Source organism: Homalodisca vitripennis, chromosome 7 (assembly GCF_021130785.1).
Source record: "Homalodisca vitripennis isolate AUS2020 chromosome 7, UT_GWSS_2.1, whole genome shotgun sequence".
In the NCBI taxonomy this organism is placed as follows: domain Eukaryota; kingdom Metazoa; phylum Arthropoda; class Insecta; order Hemiptera; family Cicadellidae; genus Homalodisca; species Homalodisca vitripennis.
In genome coordinates this window covers 66,681,643-66,700,506 of record NC_060213.1, presented here as the reverse complement: position 1 = coordinate 66,700,506, position 18,864 = coordinate 66,681,643, and the positions used below count along the sequence as shown (strand labels likewise).

Sequence of the window (18,864 nt, the reverse complement as noted above, 5' to 3'; positions counted from 1 at the left end):
ATCAGATAAATCTTAAACTTTGACGAAAACAAGTATGTTTTAAATGCAAAAAAATTATCTCTTTAACAAAATTCAAATAAAATCACGGTAATTATCATATAAACGGACGGAGCGGCAAAATACGAGTTTTGCGTTATTAACTTATTGGAATCTTCCTATAGAACAAAAAAAAAATGCCAGGTTTGATGGGGTGGAAATGAGAAATAACGAAGTTCTAGAACATAAAAAATGGAACAACTTTTCACGCGCAGAGTAATATTTCCATGTTGTACATCGACGTCGAGCGTCACGTGACCTTTTGTGACCCTGATTCAACCTCATGATGACGTCATCGGATGGATCGCCATCTTTGCAAACGTAAATGAAAAACAATACTGAAATGAGCAGAATTTTGATCAAAATGAACAATCTTTTTCTTAATTTCGAGCAACAAATTAATTACTTGTTATCGAAATGAGACGAGTGCCTCCGACCATCAGCGCGGGCTTCGGCAGCCCCGCGCTGATGTCAATTAAAGAAAAACATCCCTCGAGATAGTACCTATCAGTAAAATATAAAATTCTAGAGGGGCTGATCAGAAATATAAATTGAAACGTAATGGAAAGGCAATTATGTAAAGATAAAAAACTTAATAAATCATGAAAAACTCAAATATAAAATATATAGATGGATATTAACAGAGAACACTTACCATTACTGTGTTGGCGGATATAGCTGAGCAGCAGCAACAAAAAATTGGATTTTTAAAAATTGCAACATTTAAAACTTCTTTTTTTACTAATTTTTCTAATTTTCTAATTCTAAAGAACAAAGTCTCCCGGTTTAAAAAGAACACGCGACCGCATGACGAACAAATACACTCATTATTAAAAATCCCATGTTCAATTAAAAAAGAAATAATTTCGTTTCGGTTAAAACGTAAACTCCTGACGTGCCCTACTAAACACTCCGACACACACAATTCACTAGGGTTGGTCGAACTAGTGGATGGTTGATTCATGATTGTAACGCACTCACTCAATCCAATCTACTGAACACGATATCTTGTGAAGCACTGACTGCCCCGGAGAACTCAGATAACAGATACGTTATTAGGCTGCTATCAGTCCCGGCCGCAGATAATATTCAAGTAAACAGATTATCCAGACACAGCACACAAACTGAACATTAAAACATTAGAAACTTAACCACTTATTAATATACCCCCTAAAATCATGTTATTTGTCATTTGCACCCCCTAGTACTATATATATATATTTTTTTTTGTTCAGGAGGGTGAGCAGAATACGTTGATAACGTCAAATTCGTGATTTGCCGCCCCGGCCTTTTATCTTATAGCTACCAAAATGACCAGTAAGAATAATGTTTTCAGCAATTATAGTAGATTTATTAGGGTTTGTTGAAGAAACTATTGAGCCAAATCAGGTATATTTAGGAAATAAAACGCCAAAATTTAGACCGTTCGATGTAATTGAAGTACATTGTAATCTCGTCGAACCTAGTTTCGAAAATCATTCCGAATATCTACACAAAGAATCGGAAATATTGTATATATTTGACCCAAATCTTGCTTATGGATAAAAAATCAGTGAAAAACCGAATGAAATCGATAATATTCTAATTAGAAAAAAATATTTAAAAAATTCAAAAAATCGTTCTGACTTTTCAAGACTTTGAAGGAAATTTATTGAATAATGAGAGTAAAACAACCGTATATTTGAGATTGAAAAAGGAATAAAATTAGACTAGAATGATAAGAAATTAATGTTTAAAGACACAAATCAGGGGAGCGTTAATTCGACGCTCCATGAAAATATTCCAAAATTCGAACAGCGTCGATTCGTTTCCCTTACAAAAATTACATCCTGACACTGATTGATGAATCTGGATTATATTCTTTAATTCTGAGATCATAAATATTGTCGATAAAATATCATATTTTGAATTAAAAAACAAAGGGGCTATGCCATAGCCTCTTACAAATTCTTCATCCTGACACTGTTGTTGTTAACGAATCTGGACTTTATTCTTTAATATTGAGATCACAAAAGATGTAGCAGAAATGTTGGAATTTAAAAATACGAAGAAAGCTATTATTGATCATGTTGAAGAAAACTACAGAAAAACATTTACAAACAAAGGGGGTAACGAATCGTTACTACCTTCAAACTTTCTAAAAACACCATTTTTGTTAATGAACCAGGACTGGTATATATCTTTAATCTTGAAATTAAACTCTCGATTTATGATATTTTTTTGTAAATGTTTTTGAAGATAATGTAACCATTGAATAATTCGTCCACACTCGCAAAGAGTCGGTTTCTTATTACTTTCTCGGTTAACTTTTACAGCACAATGTTTACAAAATGCCAGTTATTTGTCTTCACTATAATTCCAATAATAAATTTGAAAATATCCCCTAATTTCCTTACAAATGTAACATTCTTTCTCTTCTAAAGTTAATTTTTCAATTTTATCGTATAGTTCTTATTTATAATGAAAACCTTTACACTTATAGTCAAATCCATCTTTTCTTTGCTTATTCTTATAAAATTCTTCAAAATCATTGAATTCTTGACACTTTGTACACTTCTTTTGAGCCTCCATTTATATAGAAAAAATGTTTTATAGCTTTCACTTTCTCAATTCATATTCATAGAAATTTCCGGTTATTTCTTCATTATTTAAATATTTTATACTATAAGTTACAGGATCTGTGTTATTAATTTGATAAATTACGAATAATTCTCTTGACCAATTGCTCTTATATTTGTTCGAATGTTTGTTTTTTACTAACAACTCTTACATGATCATTGACTTTAAATTTAGTTTTCGTGTGAATTTCTGGTGGAATATACTTGAAAACTGTCTCTTATAATTCCTTTTCAGCATCCTTATCTACATCTTTCGGTTTCATTTTAATCGTGCCATGAACAGTATTATTATAATTTGAGACTATTTTTTTAAGAATATCAATCCATTTAAAGTTTTTATTAACCTCAAAAATGACTTTCATTCTATCATTTTGAGTTCTGTTATATATCTCTATAATACTTGATTTCTCTTCGTTTTCAGTATGATAAATCTGAATGTTATATTTCTTCAAAACATCGTTAAATTCTTTATTTTTAAACTCTAAACCCTTATCTGTATGAAGAAGATTTGGAGGTTTATGATTGATCTTTATGGAATATTTTACTATATCTTTGAAAGCTTTTGAAACAGCCTTGTCGTTTTTTCTTTTAATCGCTCTTGACCAAGCATATTTTGAGAAAGTATCAATAACATTTAACATTATACTTAAATCCATCATTTTGATCCGAATAATTAGACATTATAACTAAATCTGCTGCGCATAAATCATCAATTCCTAATGTTATAATTTTTCTCTTTTTAAATTACTTTCTTACAGATGCATGAATTTCTCTAGCTTCAATCTCTATTTCATCCTTGTTCTTCAATTCTTTCTTTACTTGTTTTTCTTAAGGATTCTTTATAAATTTACTCTTATTTGTGATTAAGAGTAAATCACCTTCATTTTGAACATTTTGCTGCAATTCTATACATTCCGTTTTGAGTTTCAACAATCTTAGAATCTTTATTTTTTGTTTTTTTCTTACATTTGTGACAGTGAATCAAATCATCTTCCATTTATATATCAAAATTTCCAAGTTTATTTAATTCGTGTAATATATCACATTTCGTTTCATTTATATAGCTATACGGTATTGTATCGATCTTATTTTCTAGGACAATTATCTTATCGTCTTTAGCGTTCAGTACCAACTTGTTTATGGTAACGGTGTACAACTCATGTTTATAGCTTTTGATAACTGTCATCTCCCTAAATTCTTCTTTATCTTCGAACAAACATTTCTTAAAGTTTTCGATATTTATTGTTTTATTTACAACGCTTCTTTTGATTCCTTTGCATCTTAATGGATTTTTGTCTAGATATTTGTACGAGTACATTTTCGATCTCAATCCACAAAATTCTTTTAAAACTTCGCTATGTAACTCATCTTTGAATTTCCCTATTACCTTCTTATTTTTAGTAGTGAAACATTCGTGATCTTTTGGATAATAGCTCGTATCAAAGTCATCAATATTTTTTTTAATAATCTTATGAGGATCACGTTTCATTTCTAGGAAATAGCTGTCTGTATCCATGTAACACAGATTCAAATCTGAATCATATTTCTTAAGTTTTTCGTAATAAAATCGTACATTAACAATTTTGAAAGGTCAAGAACTGAAAAACCTATGTAAATCGGTTTGTTAAATTTAACTTTCTGTTTGTACATATGACTCGCAATACAGTTTTCACCAAAAATATTAAAACATTTGAAATTTGTTTTCTTAGCTTGTTTCATAAAAAATTCTTCATTTCCTAGTTTGATATCGCATCTATTTCGCACATTTTCCATACTTTTTACAAAAACTGAGTTGTTCATTAACTTCCTTCTCAAAGTAACTTATAGCTTTGGTTCTCATGTTTGGGTTAAAATCAATGTATTCTTTCATAAAAGGCTTCTGGTCAAATGCAATAACTCTATTCACATATTTTAACACCATTCCTTGTTCCAGATAGAATTTCAAATTTCTTGAATGAACAACGTATCAAGTTGTGCAAAGTTTCTTGTTAAAATGTTCAGGAGCAAGAGGTAAATCCTTGTGATTTTCATGTAAATTCGTTGGATATCCTAGATCAACTTCGAGAATATAGCCATAATCTTCTTCTCCAGTAAGTTCTAAAATTGTTTCTTGCCATTCTGCAGTTGTGTAAGTTTTAAGATTCATCCACTTAACATCGCCATATGGTAAATTTTGTGACAAAGCCCAACCATAAGGGTTGTTTGCATCGACGTACAACAGATAATGTTCAGGTTTTGTCTTGTCGAAATCTTTCAAATATTTGTTATTTGCTTTCACATATCGTTTAATACATTCAGAAATGCCTCCACGAATGCCTTTTTCAATCATCAAATACATATTATAATCGTGTATTAGTTGAAGCTCGATTTTCGTTAATTTTAGTATAGCGTCCCATGCGAGACTTGGAGCAGTCAAATAATGTGCCGGATCAAGTTTATAGCAATTTAAGCAAATATTTCTGAAATTTTTAAATATATCAGCGAGCAATAGTACATCTTGGATATTGTACAAGTCAGAATAATTTCCTAGATTTTTTGTTTTAATTTGTTCCAGACCATTAAGTAGTGTTGAAAATCCTTCACAGGTATGCTCTAATCTGTCAAAAGTGAATAGAAATCTTAAATTTTCAGCTCTTCTGTGTAGTCAAGTTTTTCAATACTATCGATAAATTCGTAAGGAAATATGCCTTTTCCAGACAATATTTTAAAAATCTCGTCTTCGTCATTTGGAAATCTTTCTATAATATCATTCAATATTCTTCCATCTTGTATGAAATGATTTGTATGCTTGGTCACCTTTCTTGAGGTTTTTAGCTAATTTTTCAATAGACGATGCCATGAATCTAAATGTGTCTACGAAAGAAAACTTAACAAACTTTCTAGGCTTATCATTGTTAAACTCATAGCCATATTCAGAATTTAGTGAATAATTTATATATTTTTCATCTGTGTTTGCGACCAAATCAACATTTCCATATTGTTTAGCCAATTCTTTTATGTACAAATGAGTATCGTAATTTAACATATTGTGACAGAAAACTGGAATATTTTGTGGAAGTTTGAGATTCAGACTACAACATAAATGAGCTGCGCCTCGAAATTTGCCAGTTAAATGACAATGACCTCTTACCTTATTAAAACTCGTATCTTTATAAATATCAGGAGTAAAACCAGTTGATGATTCACAGATATGACAAACGTTTGAATTTTTATATGAAATTTCTTCTTCTTCAGTTAATTTCATAGGCTTCATATTCTTTGAATTTTATTTTTTAGCTATATACTTCGATAATTTATTGAGCTCTGCAAACAATTGTTTTGGAACAATTGGCAAATCTTCTTCATTTTTGCCTCGATAACATATCGGTTTGTACATGCGATTGGTCACATTTGACACCAAATATAGAGTAAAACCATAAGGAATGTGTTTCTGAATCTTGGTTATAATCGATCTTTGTGGATTGTTCTTACATGTCGAAATTTTCTCTAATATGCTTTCAAAATCCATATAAATAACGTATGGATGGCTAAACGTCTTTTGATAATTAGTAAATTAAGTTGTTAGTCCTGGAAATGGGATAATTGGCTTACAAACTTCATGTTGCTTGTAAATTTCTAAATGATCTGTTAAATCTCCAGATTTATAGAACTGGCTCAAACATCTTCTACACAAGAACATCTTGTGGGCATTTTTTGATAATTGAGAACTCGCTAATCTACTTAAATCTGTTCAAAACAATAAGTTAAATCATCTTGTTTAAAATACAATAAGTCAATGTTTAACTCAGCATCATATTTTTCAGAAAATTGTAACGGAACAACCTTAATGTTTTCATCAAAACTGTAGACATTGATAGACATTTTAGAATATTTATACTTGGAACTTTAACTTCGTTTTTCAAATAACTGTATATCTTTTAAAGACATTGGATACTCAAAGCCCGAAAATATCTCGTCATTTACAAATTTTTCATATTGTTTTGATCTTTCGCAGTCTCTTTCTGGTTTTTCAATAGCGCATCGGATAGAATAAATAAAGCAATAGTCATCTTTATTTTTGATATTTATACAAGCTTTTTTATCTTTGATTTTCTTTGGTAAATCGATATATGATCCTGCGTTCTTCATTTCGTGTTTATTGATGCTCAAAACTAGTTGTTTGCAGCATTTAAATGTCCATCCAAGAAGCCTTATTTGGATGATTTGTTTGTTCACGATGTGTTAATTCATTAAATTGTTTACATCGAAGATTTCGTCTGCTTTTATAGTAAAATACATTGGACATGTTTGTGTTTCACAGTTCACTAAAGTTCGTTCATATTCACATTCCAAAGAGCGATAACCCTTCATATTTTTAACATTTTCTTGAAATTTTTCGATTAAAATTTTCATTTCTGGGCGCATAATTGATAGATATTTGTAAATTGACATGGAATTATCGTTTAAATTTGTTAAAATGTATTGCTTGAAAAGACCGTGTATAGAGGATAAAACTTTGACATCAATGATATTTTCGGATTTTACTTTAAGAGTTTTGTCTATTTCATCGATCATTTCAGACTTAGTTTTATCGTTTGTTTCAATGGAAAATTTTTCAGCAATTGAATTAATTTTTTCATCATTAAATAGCTCGAAATTTTTCTTTTCCTTCTTAAAATTTCTCTTTAATTCTCTAAATTTGTCTATATTATACATGTTTTGGTGATCATCAATTTGATTTTCTCTAGCCCAAAGTCCTCAAATAGTTCAATTCTTTCTTGTAAACGCCTTTGTTTTTTAGATGAATTTTAGAATTATAATGGCGATCGTAGTTATGTTTTAGGATTTCTTTCTTACAAAACGGACATGTTATTTTTCGTTGGTTATTTACATAGAAAAAAATTGTAATTAGATATTTTCTAAATTCCAAATTTTATATCGATTTTTCGAGAAATATCGTTCAAATTATCAACTTTTAAGCTAAAACTTCGCAATAATTAGAGATAATTCGGTAGGTTTTTCAAGATTTAAAAAAAACTCTAGTACCAGTTTGTATGTACCTTAAAAAGTTGCTATTTTGAACGATATTTCTCGAAAATTAACTATAAAACTGGAATTTAGAAAATCACTAATAAAATGTTTTCCTTTATAAATGGAGCTACTAAAGAAATTAAATGAGGTTGGTGATTTAAAGTTCAAAGAATATAAGAAATTAATTGATTTAGAAGAAAATAAGAAATACAAAATTGTGACATTGGAGAAAATGAAAGATAAATTTGGGTTTACAATCATAGCAGAATTGGAAGATTTCAAAATAAATTTACTAAATAGATTTTTTAATGTTTTGAATGAAAATAATATTAAAGAATTGAATAAAAATGATAAAGTACACTTGATTGTTACTGGGAAAAAGACAAAGAATGTGTTACAATTAACTTTGTAGAATAAAGATTAAGATTTCGAAGATTTTACATTAATTCTAAGGAGATTTAACATTAAAACTGCTTAAGAAAGTAGAAGCAAACAGCTATAGATTCGGTTATTTTTCATTCGTGATTTACAGATTCGTTTATTATCCTTTAAACAGTATTTTCCATTGATTTTCGGTCGGTTCCAAAAGTGCGCTAGAACCGGCTTACATATATACTACTGCTAACTATTACCATGCAAAATTAATCTTGTGAATGTATTACATTATGGAATCTACAAAACTCTTCTTGACTAAGAATGAGCACATAGAGTACATTTTGTCATTTTTAAAATAATTTAAAAATATTTATTCTGTTTTAGGCTACTGACACTATTGTTTCTGCTCTGTCTTTTCTGCTTTTTACAATAGGACACCATCCAGATGTACAGGTAATGCAAGGTATTCGAATATTATCATACGTTATTATCAGCTTCACACACATACATACGCACGCACGCATGGATATACATAAACATATGTCAGGGTAGTTGTGACCATACGCGGTGATTCCAATGTTCACGAGAATACTAAAATTTGTCACTCAGTTATTGAAAAGCTGATTTTATTATAACTGATTTCAACTTCAACATGTATTCATTAAAAATGTATCCTTTCCAATTTCTCAAATAATAAAAAAATATTCAATTAGAATAGTTAAATGAAGAATTTCTCGTTGAAGCATGACATTCTAAAGCCAAAAGAATTGCATTCAATTTGGAGATAATTTTTCAATTACTTTTAATTTATTTTACAAATTTATTGCATGTTTTTACTCAAGGTAAATAATTAGTTTAATGTAATGTAACTTTATTTTATTTTTGTTAGAATAAGGTACGTTACTGAAATTGAGTTTTCTTGATTTAGTTTGACTGATCGTATAGTACTTTATTTAGTTTTTTTTTATAAGTTTTATTTGAGATATTTTGTTTCATTGATAAACTTTCTACGAATATATTATATAGAGAAATAATTTGTTGTTAAAGCCGTCTGGCCAAATAACAATTTTTTTTAAGTCACACACATTATATAACTTTATAATTTTAATGAGAATATAGTATTTAATTAAAAATAAAATGGTATTTTATTTCAATTTATATTTTCTAAATTTTCTGGCCAAATAACCATTTTTTAGTAGTCACACACATTATAAAACTGTATAATTTTAATGAGAATATAGCATTTAATTACAAAAAAACTAGTATATTATTTCAATTTATATTTTCTAAATCTTTATACAAGTAATTAGTCAATTGTATTTTGAAATATTTCCTCCATAACAGTAGTGTAAATTACATGTAGAAAAAAGGCATGGATAATACGGTAGTGCATTAAATAAAAATTGTAATAAAGTAATAAAAATTATGATTTATTGAAGTTGTTGAATTTTAATGAGTATTTTATCGACATATTTTTAACCAAAAATTATAATACGGATGAAAATAACAGCTAAGCGTATGCAACGTCATGTAAGTCTACTGACTTTGTACAAATATTTATCACGATCTGCCAAATTAACATTGTCACCAACCGATCGACACGAAATATCTCAATTTATAGGAAAAAATTGACATAAATGGCGCTTATATAAAATGTATATATAAAATAAATTAATCACAAGGTTACTATATTAGATTGCACTGTAGTCTTCATGTTTAGAACGAAGAATTAATGAAGTTCCGAAAAGTAATAAGGGAAGTGCACCATGATAAAGCGGCCTAAATATATCAAATTACATTCTGGCTTTCATGTTTAGGAAAGGATGTTCATGGAGATCCAGGAAGTAATGGGAGACCTGGACCGTGACGTTACCGCTGCCGACGTTAACGCCATGAAGTACCTGGACCAGGTCATTCTAGAAAGCATTAGGCTACACGGTAACCTAGTTTTAATCATGAGAAGAGCCATAAATGATACTAAAATAGGTAAGTCGTAGAATCTGTTCGTCAAAATAAGTAAGTACTTTCTTATTGGTTGGTGGCCTGGGAAACCGAGTATATCGGAGAAATGTGGTTATAGTTCGGTCTCATTAAATCATTAAGTGTTTTAATATTATAAATCTGTATTCAAGGGTGTATTAATCTCATTTAGTAAATAAAGTTGTACAATTATCAACTTTTTTTTTCTAAAAAGTGAATTTTAGTATTTTAAAGACTAAGACAGTTCTCTGTGATTCTTTAGAGGTTAGACAAACAACGTGGAGTATGAGCCAGTTCAAAGTTTTGAGCCTAGTTATCTCCACGGCTCATGTATATGTGTATTTATATAGTATATGTAAGTGTTGTTTCGTTGTGGTTGCAGAAGGCACTGACTGTAATGTTTAAAGCGCTCTGCACATCCTCTTCAGAGTGGCAAGGAACTGCTAAATTCTTGCACGTTAGTGGAAGTACTTATTGTAAATTTCGCCTTTTCAAGTAATTTTTGTTTTTTTCCTTTTGAAATTGTCCACTAACAAGCCGGCCTAAGTTCTACGTTTCGCACTGATAAGGTCCAGGAGAGGAACTCTTGCCTCCTGCTGCATTGATTTAGTTTGATTTAAATATTAATCTATGAACACTATATTACAAATTATAATCGATTACTAGATTGAAAAGTTAATTTTGAGTGGTTTTTATTTACTATCCATACATAATTTTCTATGGCTTTAGATTTACTAAGATATATAAAAGTAATGTGCTTTTCGAAGTACTATCACACCTCCACAGGCCACCAATACATGAATATGTAACACATTCTCATAAAACTAACATACTGCATATAATATAATCATTGACATCCTTAGTTATGCAATAAACACTGTTTTATTGTAGACAGTTGCACACTGCCAGCTGGTAGTCGGGTGTTGATAATGCTTCACTCTTTGGGTTGGAACAAAAAACGGTTCCCAAATCCCGAACAGTTCCTGCCTGAACGGTTCTCTCCAGAACAGAAAAAACTGCGACATATCTACTCGTTTATTCCATTCAGCGCTGGCCCCCGCAACTGTATAGGTGAGCAACATCGTATAACAACATTAGAAAGTTTTAATACACATAAGCTTAAAGACATTCTTGTGTGGTTAGTAAAATATGCTAGATCTCCTAATTCTAGTAATAGTTACGTGTAATTTCTAAGTTAAAAAAATTAAACAGTTACAAATAACAATTTTATATTGCCTATTTTCAGGAATATTTATATCGTAAACAATATAAACAATTATTATAATAATAGGACATTATTGAACAAAATTTTATAAAAATGCAATTTTTTAAATAAAAGGTAATTGGCTTCAAAAATGTTTAATATAATCGAGGAAAAAAGAAATGTTTTGTTTTGAGACTCAATACCACATAAATTTTGAAGGCTTCGCCTAAGCCTGTAAAATTGTATTGTACAATTATTTTCAAAGTCATGCATCATAGAACCATTTTATCCTTACTACAGTCCTTCTATGTATAATGCATAATGTTCCATAACGAAGAGCAAGATGCATTGATGGGGTTTATTGCTTTACAATGTGGCAATAACTAGTCCGATAGTTAATACCAACAGTGGGGATGAGCATTGAGTGACACACGTTGATTTCGGCTTTGTACATTTAACCTTTGTTAGTTGGTAATTATACGTTTGTTTTGAACAAAAGTTGGCAGTGAGCTATATTTATAGAAGCAGTTTACGTTTTGCAAATATCAAAACATTATGTGGAGTGGTTTCCCGGAAAACTTTATTTTTACGTTGACGGAGCCTGTTCAGTCAGTGAGTGAGTTACGATGCCAGCTGGTTCGAAGGTCGGGACGCGAAGTCAGTCTGATAACAATGACAACACAGACAATGTTAAAATCAAAATCAAATTTATTTCAAAATTAGCAAACAAGCATAGTACACATAATATGAATGAAATTAGTCCCACATGGGCCATAGAGACTTGTGCGTGGTGACGAGTTAGTTTCTAGTTGCTGTGCACAGCGGTATCGTAATAGTTATCATTAATAATAATAAACTATTTTATATCTAATTATAAAACAATTATTAAATATCAAATCGAAAATAATCTGTGTAATTTGTAGGCCACAGACAACATTAATTATGTCACAATACCCAATAGTGTAACTATATGATATAAAAGATCATTTAAAAATAAGGTGTGTTATTTGCTATAGTGTAAATCATTAAATTGAACAAAATTAATTACTAACGATACTTAGGTTAAATTTGGGTTATTAGAGGTGTTAAAAACCATCCGAGAGGCGAAACGGCGCAAGACGGCCATCGCAACAATAGTGGAAAAAAGTTTGTTACGTATAATATAGTAAGTTAGTCCAGTAAATAAACGTGATCATATATTTTAGTGTAGTATATTGAAAAGAGCAGTGACTCAGCGTGTTCAGCGCCGACCTCCTACAGTCAGACAGAGACAAGATTTTTGTATGCGGACAGCGGGACCTGCAGGTCCCTTATGTGTTGCGGAATATTACATTTCACTAAATGTCGGTCCAGGTCGATTGAGGTTCCAAGTTACTGTTTTGAAAGAGCCAACTTCCTAGAGCTGTATCGTAGCCTAGCAAAAATTAGCTGGAATAATTTACGTAAAATTCGAGATATAAATCAAGCGGTAGAGCTTTTTTATGAGAACTTATTCAAAGTTTTGGTCGCAAAATGCACCCAGAAAGAAAATTAGGCATCTAAAATTTCCGTTTTGGTTTACAAGTTCAATTATTCACAACATAAAACAAAAGGACATATTTAGGAACAAATTCAAACATTCTAATAGACAAGCAGATTTAGATAGATTTAAAAACCTGAGAGCTTTAGTAAAGAGGAATATAAAACTTGCGTACAATAATTACATACTCGGTTTAGAAAATATGATTACATCTGACAGCAAAACTTTTTGGAAATTAAAAAAAAAATAAATAGTTATCAAAATTTAATCTTCTTGATATGGAATATAAAGGTTCTCAGTTAAGCAATGGAAGAGACATAGCCAACGCATTTGAACAATATTTTAGCTCTGTTTACACAAAATACAATGTAGAACCTACATCTGAGATGGTTCTGGCCGAACCTTCCTTGGAGGGCGTTGCTTGCTTAAAATTAGATCAGATAGGAGAGCATGATGTCCGTCATATTATTAAAAATCTCAAGTCAAAAAAGACCGCTTACTTTACTTTTTAATTTAACTTTAAAAACTGGAACATTTCCAGACAAATGGAAACTAACTAAAATCACACCAATCTTTAAGAGTGGAAAAGAATCACAAATTTTAAACCACAGACCTGTTGCTGGGCTTTCTGTCCCAGCAAAAATCTTTGAAATAATTATACATAATTCCTTATTTGAACATTTTAAAAATCAAATCGCACCTATCAGCATGGGTTTATTCTGGGTTGTTCTATAAATACCAACTTGTTATCTTTCACACAATATATCTCCTCGGGCCTGGACTCCGCCACTCAGACTGATGCTGTCTTCCTTGACCTGGCCAAGGCCTTTGATAAAGTTGATCATTTTATTTTATTGAAGAAAATGCATTATTATGGGGTATCAGACACTTTGGTAAAGTTTTTCGCATCTTATTTAATACACAGAAAACAGTATGTTTCCTATAAAAATAGTTTATCTGCTACTTTTACGGTTCAATCTGGAGTACCTCAAGGCTTAAACTTGGGACCTTGTTTCTTTACGATTATGATAAATGTTTAAGTGACCGTGTGATATCAGCCAAACCTATACTTTTTGCTGACGATTTAAAACTGTTCAAGTATATATCCGATCAATCTCACCCCGATGATTTGCAGAAGGACTTAGACAGTGTATTTTTATGGGGGGTGGAGAATAATATGCAATTTAATATTTCTAAATGTCATGTAATGTCATTCAGCAGATCAAATACTATTATTAACAACAATTATTATTTAAATGGAACACTTTTATCTAGAGTTGATTCAGTGAAAGATTTGGGAATCATTTTTGATTACATTTTGCCTTTTAATGACCATATTACTAATTGTATTCTTCCGCCAGTCGGATTCTAGGGTTTATAATCAGACAAAGAGTAAATTTTGATTAGAGACTGCGTGTATAGTTTGGAACCCTATATATGCCGCCTACAAAGATGCCATTGAAAAAGTACAAAAGAGATTTTTAAGATATATTTACTTTAAATGTTTTAATATTTATACTTATTTAATTAATTATGAAGAGTTATTTAGTCTGTTTGAATTTGAGAGTCTAGGTCTGAGGAGAGCAGTGATGGAGTAAGCGTTTCTGCATGGCTTAGTGCAAGGGCGGGTGGACGACGTGGTCAGTATGGAAGCTCTTAGGGTTAGGGTTCCGCGCTTCAATAGTAGGAGTAAAATTATGTTTGATCTGCCACATGTAGGGACAGTATCGCACGCGTACTCGCATCTGCTACGGATGATGAGATCTCACAATTTAATACTTTCGGAAGGAAATAATCTTGATATATTTGCAGAATCAAAATATGGTTTTAAGAAGAATTACCTAATGATACTAAAAGATAAACCTTATTGATATTGACTTTTAAATTATTAATAAAATGTATGCCTAATATTTTCACACAAGTATTCAACTGCAATTTATCTTACAATAACCGTTCCATCTATTCATATTTTTGTTGTATGTTGTTACTTAAATTATTTGTATTGTTGCATGTGTTATAGAATTACTTAGTTGTTGCATCTTTTTAAATATATATTTTTGTTATATTCTTAAAATTATTATTGTGCTGTTTCTGTTATTAATTATATTTATATATTTCTATATATAAGTCTTTTTCAAGTCTATATATTATATATTATGTTTGTCGTTGCATGTGTTTATAAAATTACTTATTCGTTGCATTTTAGTACAAAGTTTTGTTATGTTTCTCTAATGATTATTGTGCTGTTGCTGTCATTTATACTTATTTGTTATATACTACTTGATATCCAGTGAATATTTTAAGTACTGAAAATGGACATTGCAAACCCACGAATGAACTACATTGTGTACAATGGATAACTGCTTTAATTTCATTGGGTCTTAACCTGTATTAAAGCATGCAAACTATAAATAAACAGGTAATTTGCATTATCCACAAAATACACTTGTACAAAATCACATTCTATATTATGTTTTATGTTTTTACATATATATGTTTTTGGTAGGAGAACGTGCTAATTCTTAGTGAGACATTAAAACTACTGTAAACAATGGTAGTCAATGATACAAAGTTATTATTCAGATTACTAATATGCTTGAAAATATGAACGAAATATGAATCAAGAAGCATCACCTAAAAATATTAAAACTTGTAATTATAATCTAGAAAATTACAGCTGACCCTCAAAATCACCAGAACATTGAAATATTTCTTGTTATACCTGAAGTAAATCTATCTATTTGCTACTTCTTTTGTTTTACAGGCTTTATCTAAGAGTTCTTTAATTTACATTACCTAAGTGTTTGTGGGCTAAGCGAAAGAAAGAAAGAAAAGTAAATCTCAACAACTTATTCTGTCTGGATGCTCCATTGCTCCACCGTATAAATATTATTCTCAATTCGCATAAATATTATTTGCATTAGACGGTTTATTCTCACTACTGAATTTAAAATAAACATTAGATAGTAACCTTGATTATGCAATCTGCATAACACAACTTATCAAGTACTGTATAATCCTAATAATTGTATAAGTGAGAAAGTACCTGGTTTGTTTGTTTTTTTTTCACGAAACTAATCTACCAGTTGTTCTGAAATTTTACATGAATATTATTGCTGTTCTTGGGAGTTTCTTGGGATATTATCATTTCGTCAATCCCTCCGAGCTACTCCCAATTGGTCTTTAAATTAGCGAAAAAGCCCATCTTTGTCTATAAAATTGTATAATATTAAACGAATCATCCTGTCAAATGTAACCAACTGCATTGTGTAAGCATTGTTTATTATTTTCAATTACTTTAAATTTGTAGTGAGTGAGAATGTGTAAGGAAGAACCACTGTTTTTACGACTTTTCAACGATTTCAAGAACTAGGTAAGTACTCATGTACCTTACAAAATGTCCTAAAACATAAGATGGTCAGACTTTTACACCGATGTCGCCCTTTGAAGCAGTCGGCAAGAACTATGTTAAATGAAAGTTTGCTGGACTGTGGTTTCAAACCAATGTAAAAATTCCAGTTTTAAATACTCTAAAGTCTAAACGATATTTTTTTCAGTTTGAAACAAAACAAGTTACATTAATGGGCTTTAGTACTTTACAATGTGGCAATAACTAGTTCGATAGTTAATATCGACAGGTAATTTACATTAACCACTTAACAGTATGTGTACAAAATTACATTCAATATTATTTTTTGTGTTTGTGTACATATGTTTTTGGCAGGAGAACGTGCTCATTATTACTGGGACATTACAGTTACTGTACACAATGGTAGTCCACGATACAAAGTTATTATTCAAATTACTAATATGCTCGCATTAAATATGGATAAGGACGCATTATTTGGAACAGAAATATGAATTAAAGAATCATCACGTAAAAATATTAAAACTTGTAATTATAATTTAATATATTATAGCTGACCCTCAAAATCACCAGAGCAGTGAAATATTTCTTGTTATACCTGAAGTAAATCCATCTATTTTCTACTTGTCTTTTTTTACAGACTTTATCTAAGAGTTCTTTAATTTACATTACCTAAGTGTTTGTGGGCTAAGCGAAAGAAAGAAAGAAAAGTAAATCTCAACAACTTATTCTGTCTCGATGCTCCATTGCTCCATTAGAAATTTGTCATCTATAGGGACGTCATTCCGAAGCCAAACACGAAACGAAATGTTTTCTGACATTTCTGATGTAAAGATTTTGTGTATATGTAAAAAAAACGTAATCTCCATAATTTCCTTTCCCTCTCAACTTAAAAAGTTATTTCCTAATCATATGCTTTAGAAAACCTTAAAAACTACCTTCAAGAACTACTTTGGAGGAGCCTTCTTTCGTTTCAAGACATTTATCAAAATTGGTTGGCCAGTTTGGGAAAACCGGTAGACACTCATAAAGTAAACATAGAAACAAGTATAACTGTATAAAATACTTCTTTCTGAGGTCATTTTAAAATATGAAATCTACGTATGCTATTTTAACATTCGCTAATGTAGGGTTGACTGGGAATAATATTGAACAGCGGACTGTGTTACTATGTGATGGCCAGGCCGCTCTTACGGTCTTTAACTGAACAGAATTTACTTGAACGCAGACATAGATTTCCAGTCTTTATCCGCTCTAGCTAGTTGTAATGCAGTACATATCAGTTGGTTCCTTAACGTGCTGGATTTAGGCGCAACGAACCCGCTGACAAGTTGGTGAGACACGGCTAAAAAATTCACTTTATTGAGCCTGAACTGGCTTGTGGTACAAGCAAGTGCTTACCAAACCATTTGGAAATAGTACAACGATAAGTACTGTCATCGGTGCAGAGTTTATGTGGGCAATCATTTGCAAAGAACACATTATAGGCATTAAAATAATATACCTAAAATGGCTGATGAAGTTGAACAATGGACCCTTGTGACATGATATTTCTCTTATTAGTGGACAATCGTACCAGGATACACTTGCATACCTTAGGATTGCACACTTGCACACCATGATCATTCTAGGTTTAGGGTATGAAATCAGCCGGAGGAGGATGACAAATGCATTATTCTGTACGTGAGAGGTTTATCGTTAGGAGAACCCATTTTGAATATAAGACACAAACAAGTTTGATCAATTCCACATCAGCATTGTGCAGAATGTCATGGACCTCATTGAAGATACATGGTAGGCAGGCCTGCTAGTGGAACTTGGAGTGTGCCATGTACACACGTGCGTTGGGAACTTAGAGTACTTTATACCTTTTTAAACTAATCTAATCTTATCTAAGACACTAAATACACGGAAAATTCATGAAAATACTAAACATTTTCCACCATTGATCCACTATAATGAATATTCTTTTGACCCATAAAATACATAAAAGAATCTTTGGAGTGTTTTATACCTACGTAGACGTTAATGTCCTGAATGTGTTCTCAGGGAAGGCATACGCGATGGTGATGCTGAAGACAGCCTTGGTCCTTATAGTGAGACGCCTGCGAGTGAAGTCACACACTAAAATGTCAGACATAAAGTACGAGCTGAGGACGATAATGTACAGCAAGACTCCGCTTTTGGTCACCTTCCAACCGCGATAGCGACGGTTTTATTTAACATCCTATAGAGTATACAAGTTTAATAGGTTTATTTATTGGTAACGTCCACTATTAAATATATTGTTAAGTGTTTGTTACTTTGTATTTTATTATTTTATTTTAAACTGTAATGCTCAATTTTTTTAATCGAAGGCCATACTTTTATTAGTAAAAACATTTGTGATTTAATATGATGAAACCCTACAAGTTTGTTAAACATACGTAGACATATCTGGTACATATTATTTCAGAATCCATGGCTGAGTGATTCAAAACGTAAATGAAATTTTTATTGGTTTTATTTTAGGTTTTCCTGTATGAATAAATTTATAAAAAAAGTGTCAAATGTCTTCTATCTAAATTAATTTTCCATACAAGATATTTCAAGTGTCAATTTTGAGTTTGATTTGTGCCCAAGAAGAATACATAGAAACAAAAAACCAACTTCGATCAATAAGCGTATACTTTCAGGTATTTTAATTTACTTTCTGTCTAAGAATTTTCAAGCGCTATAGACATAGTATGCTTATTTGTCCCATTAAAGAAAATAT

The 18,864-nt window shown here is 30.8% G+C and overlaps 1 protein-coding gene across 4 annotated transcripts in view; it reads left to right on the top strand.

Moving 5' to 3' along the window:
* The window catches only part of LOC124365954 (cytochrome P450 4c21-like), a 52,562-nt gene extending 33,899 nt beyond the window's left edge, over positions 1-18,663 (top strand). For all 4 annotated transcript variants that reach the window (XM_046822101.1, XM_046822103.1, XM_046822100.1 and 1 more), the window contains 4 exons: positions 8,424-8,492; positions 9,857-10,025; positions 10,911-11,090; positions 18,159-18,663. In XM_046822101.1, coding sequence (XP_046678057.1) covers positions 8,424-8,492; positions 9,857-10,025; positions 10,911-11,090; positions 18,159-18,316 — 576 coding nt within the window. In that variant the 3' untranslated portion in view covers positions 18,317-18,663. The remainder of the gene's footprint in view (positions 1-8,423; positions 8,493-9,856; positions 10,026-10,910; positions 11,091-18,158) is intronic.
* The last annotated feature ends 201 nt before the right edge of the window (positions 18,664-18,864 follow it).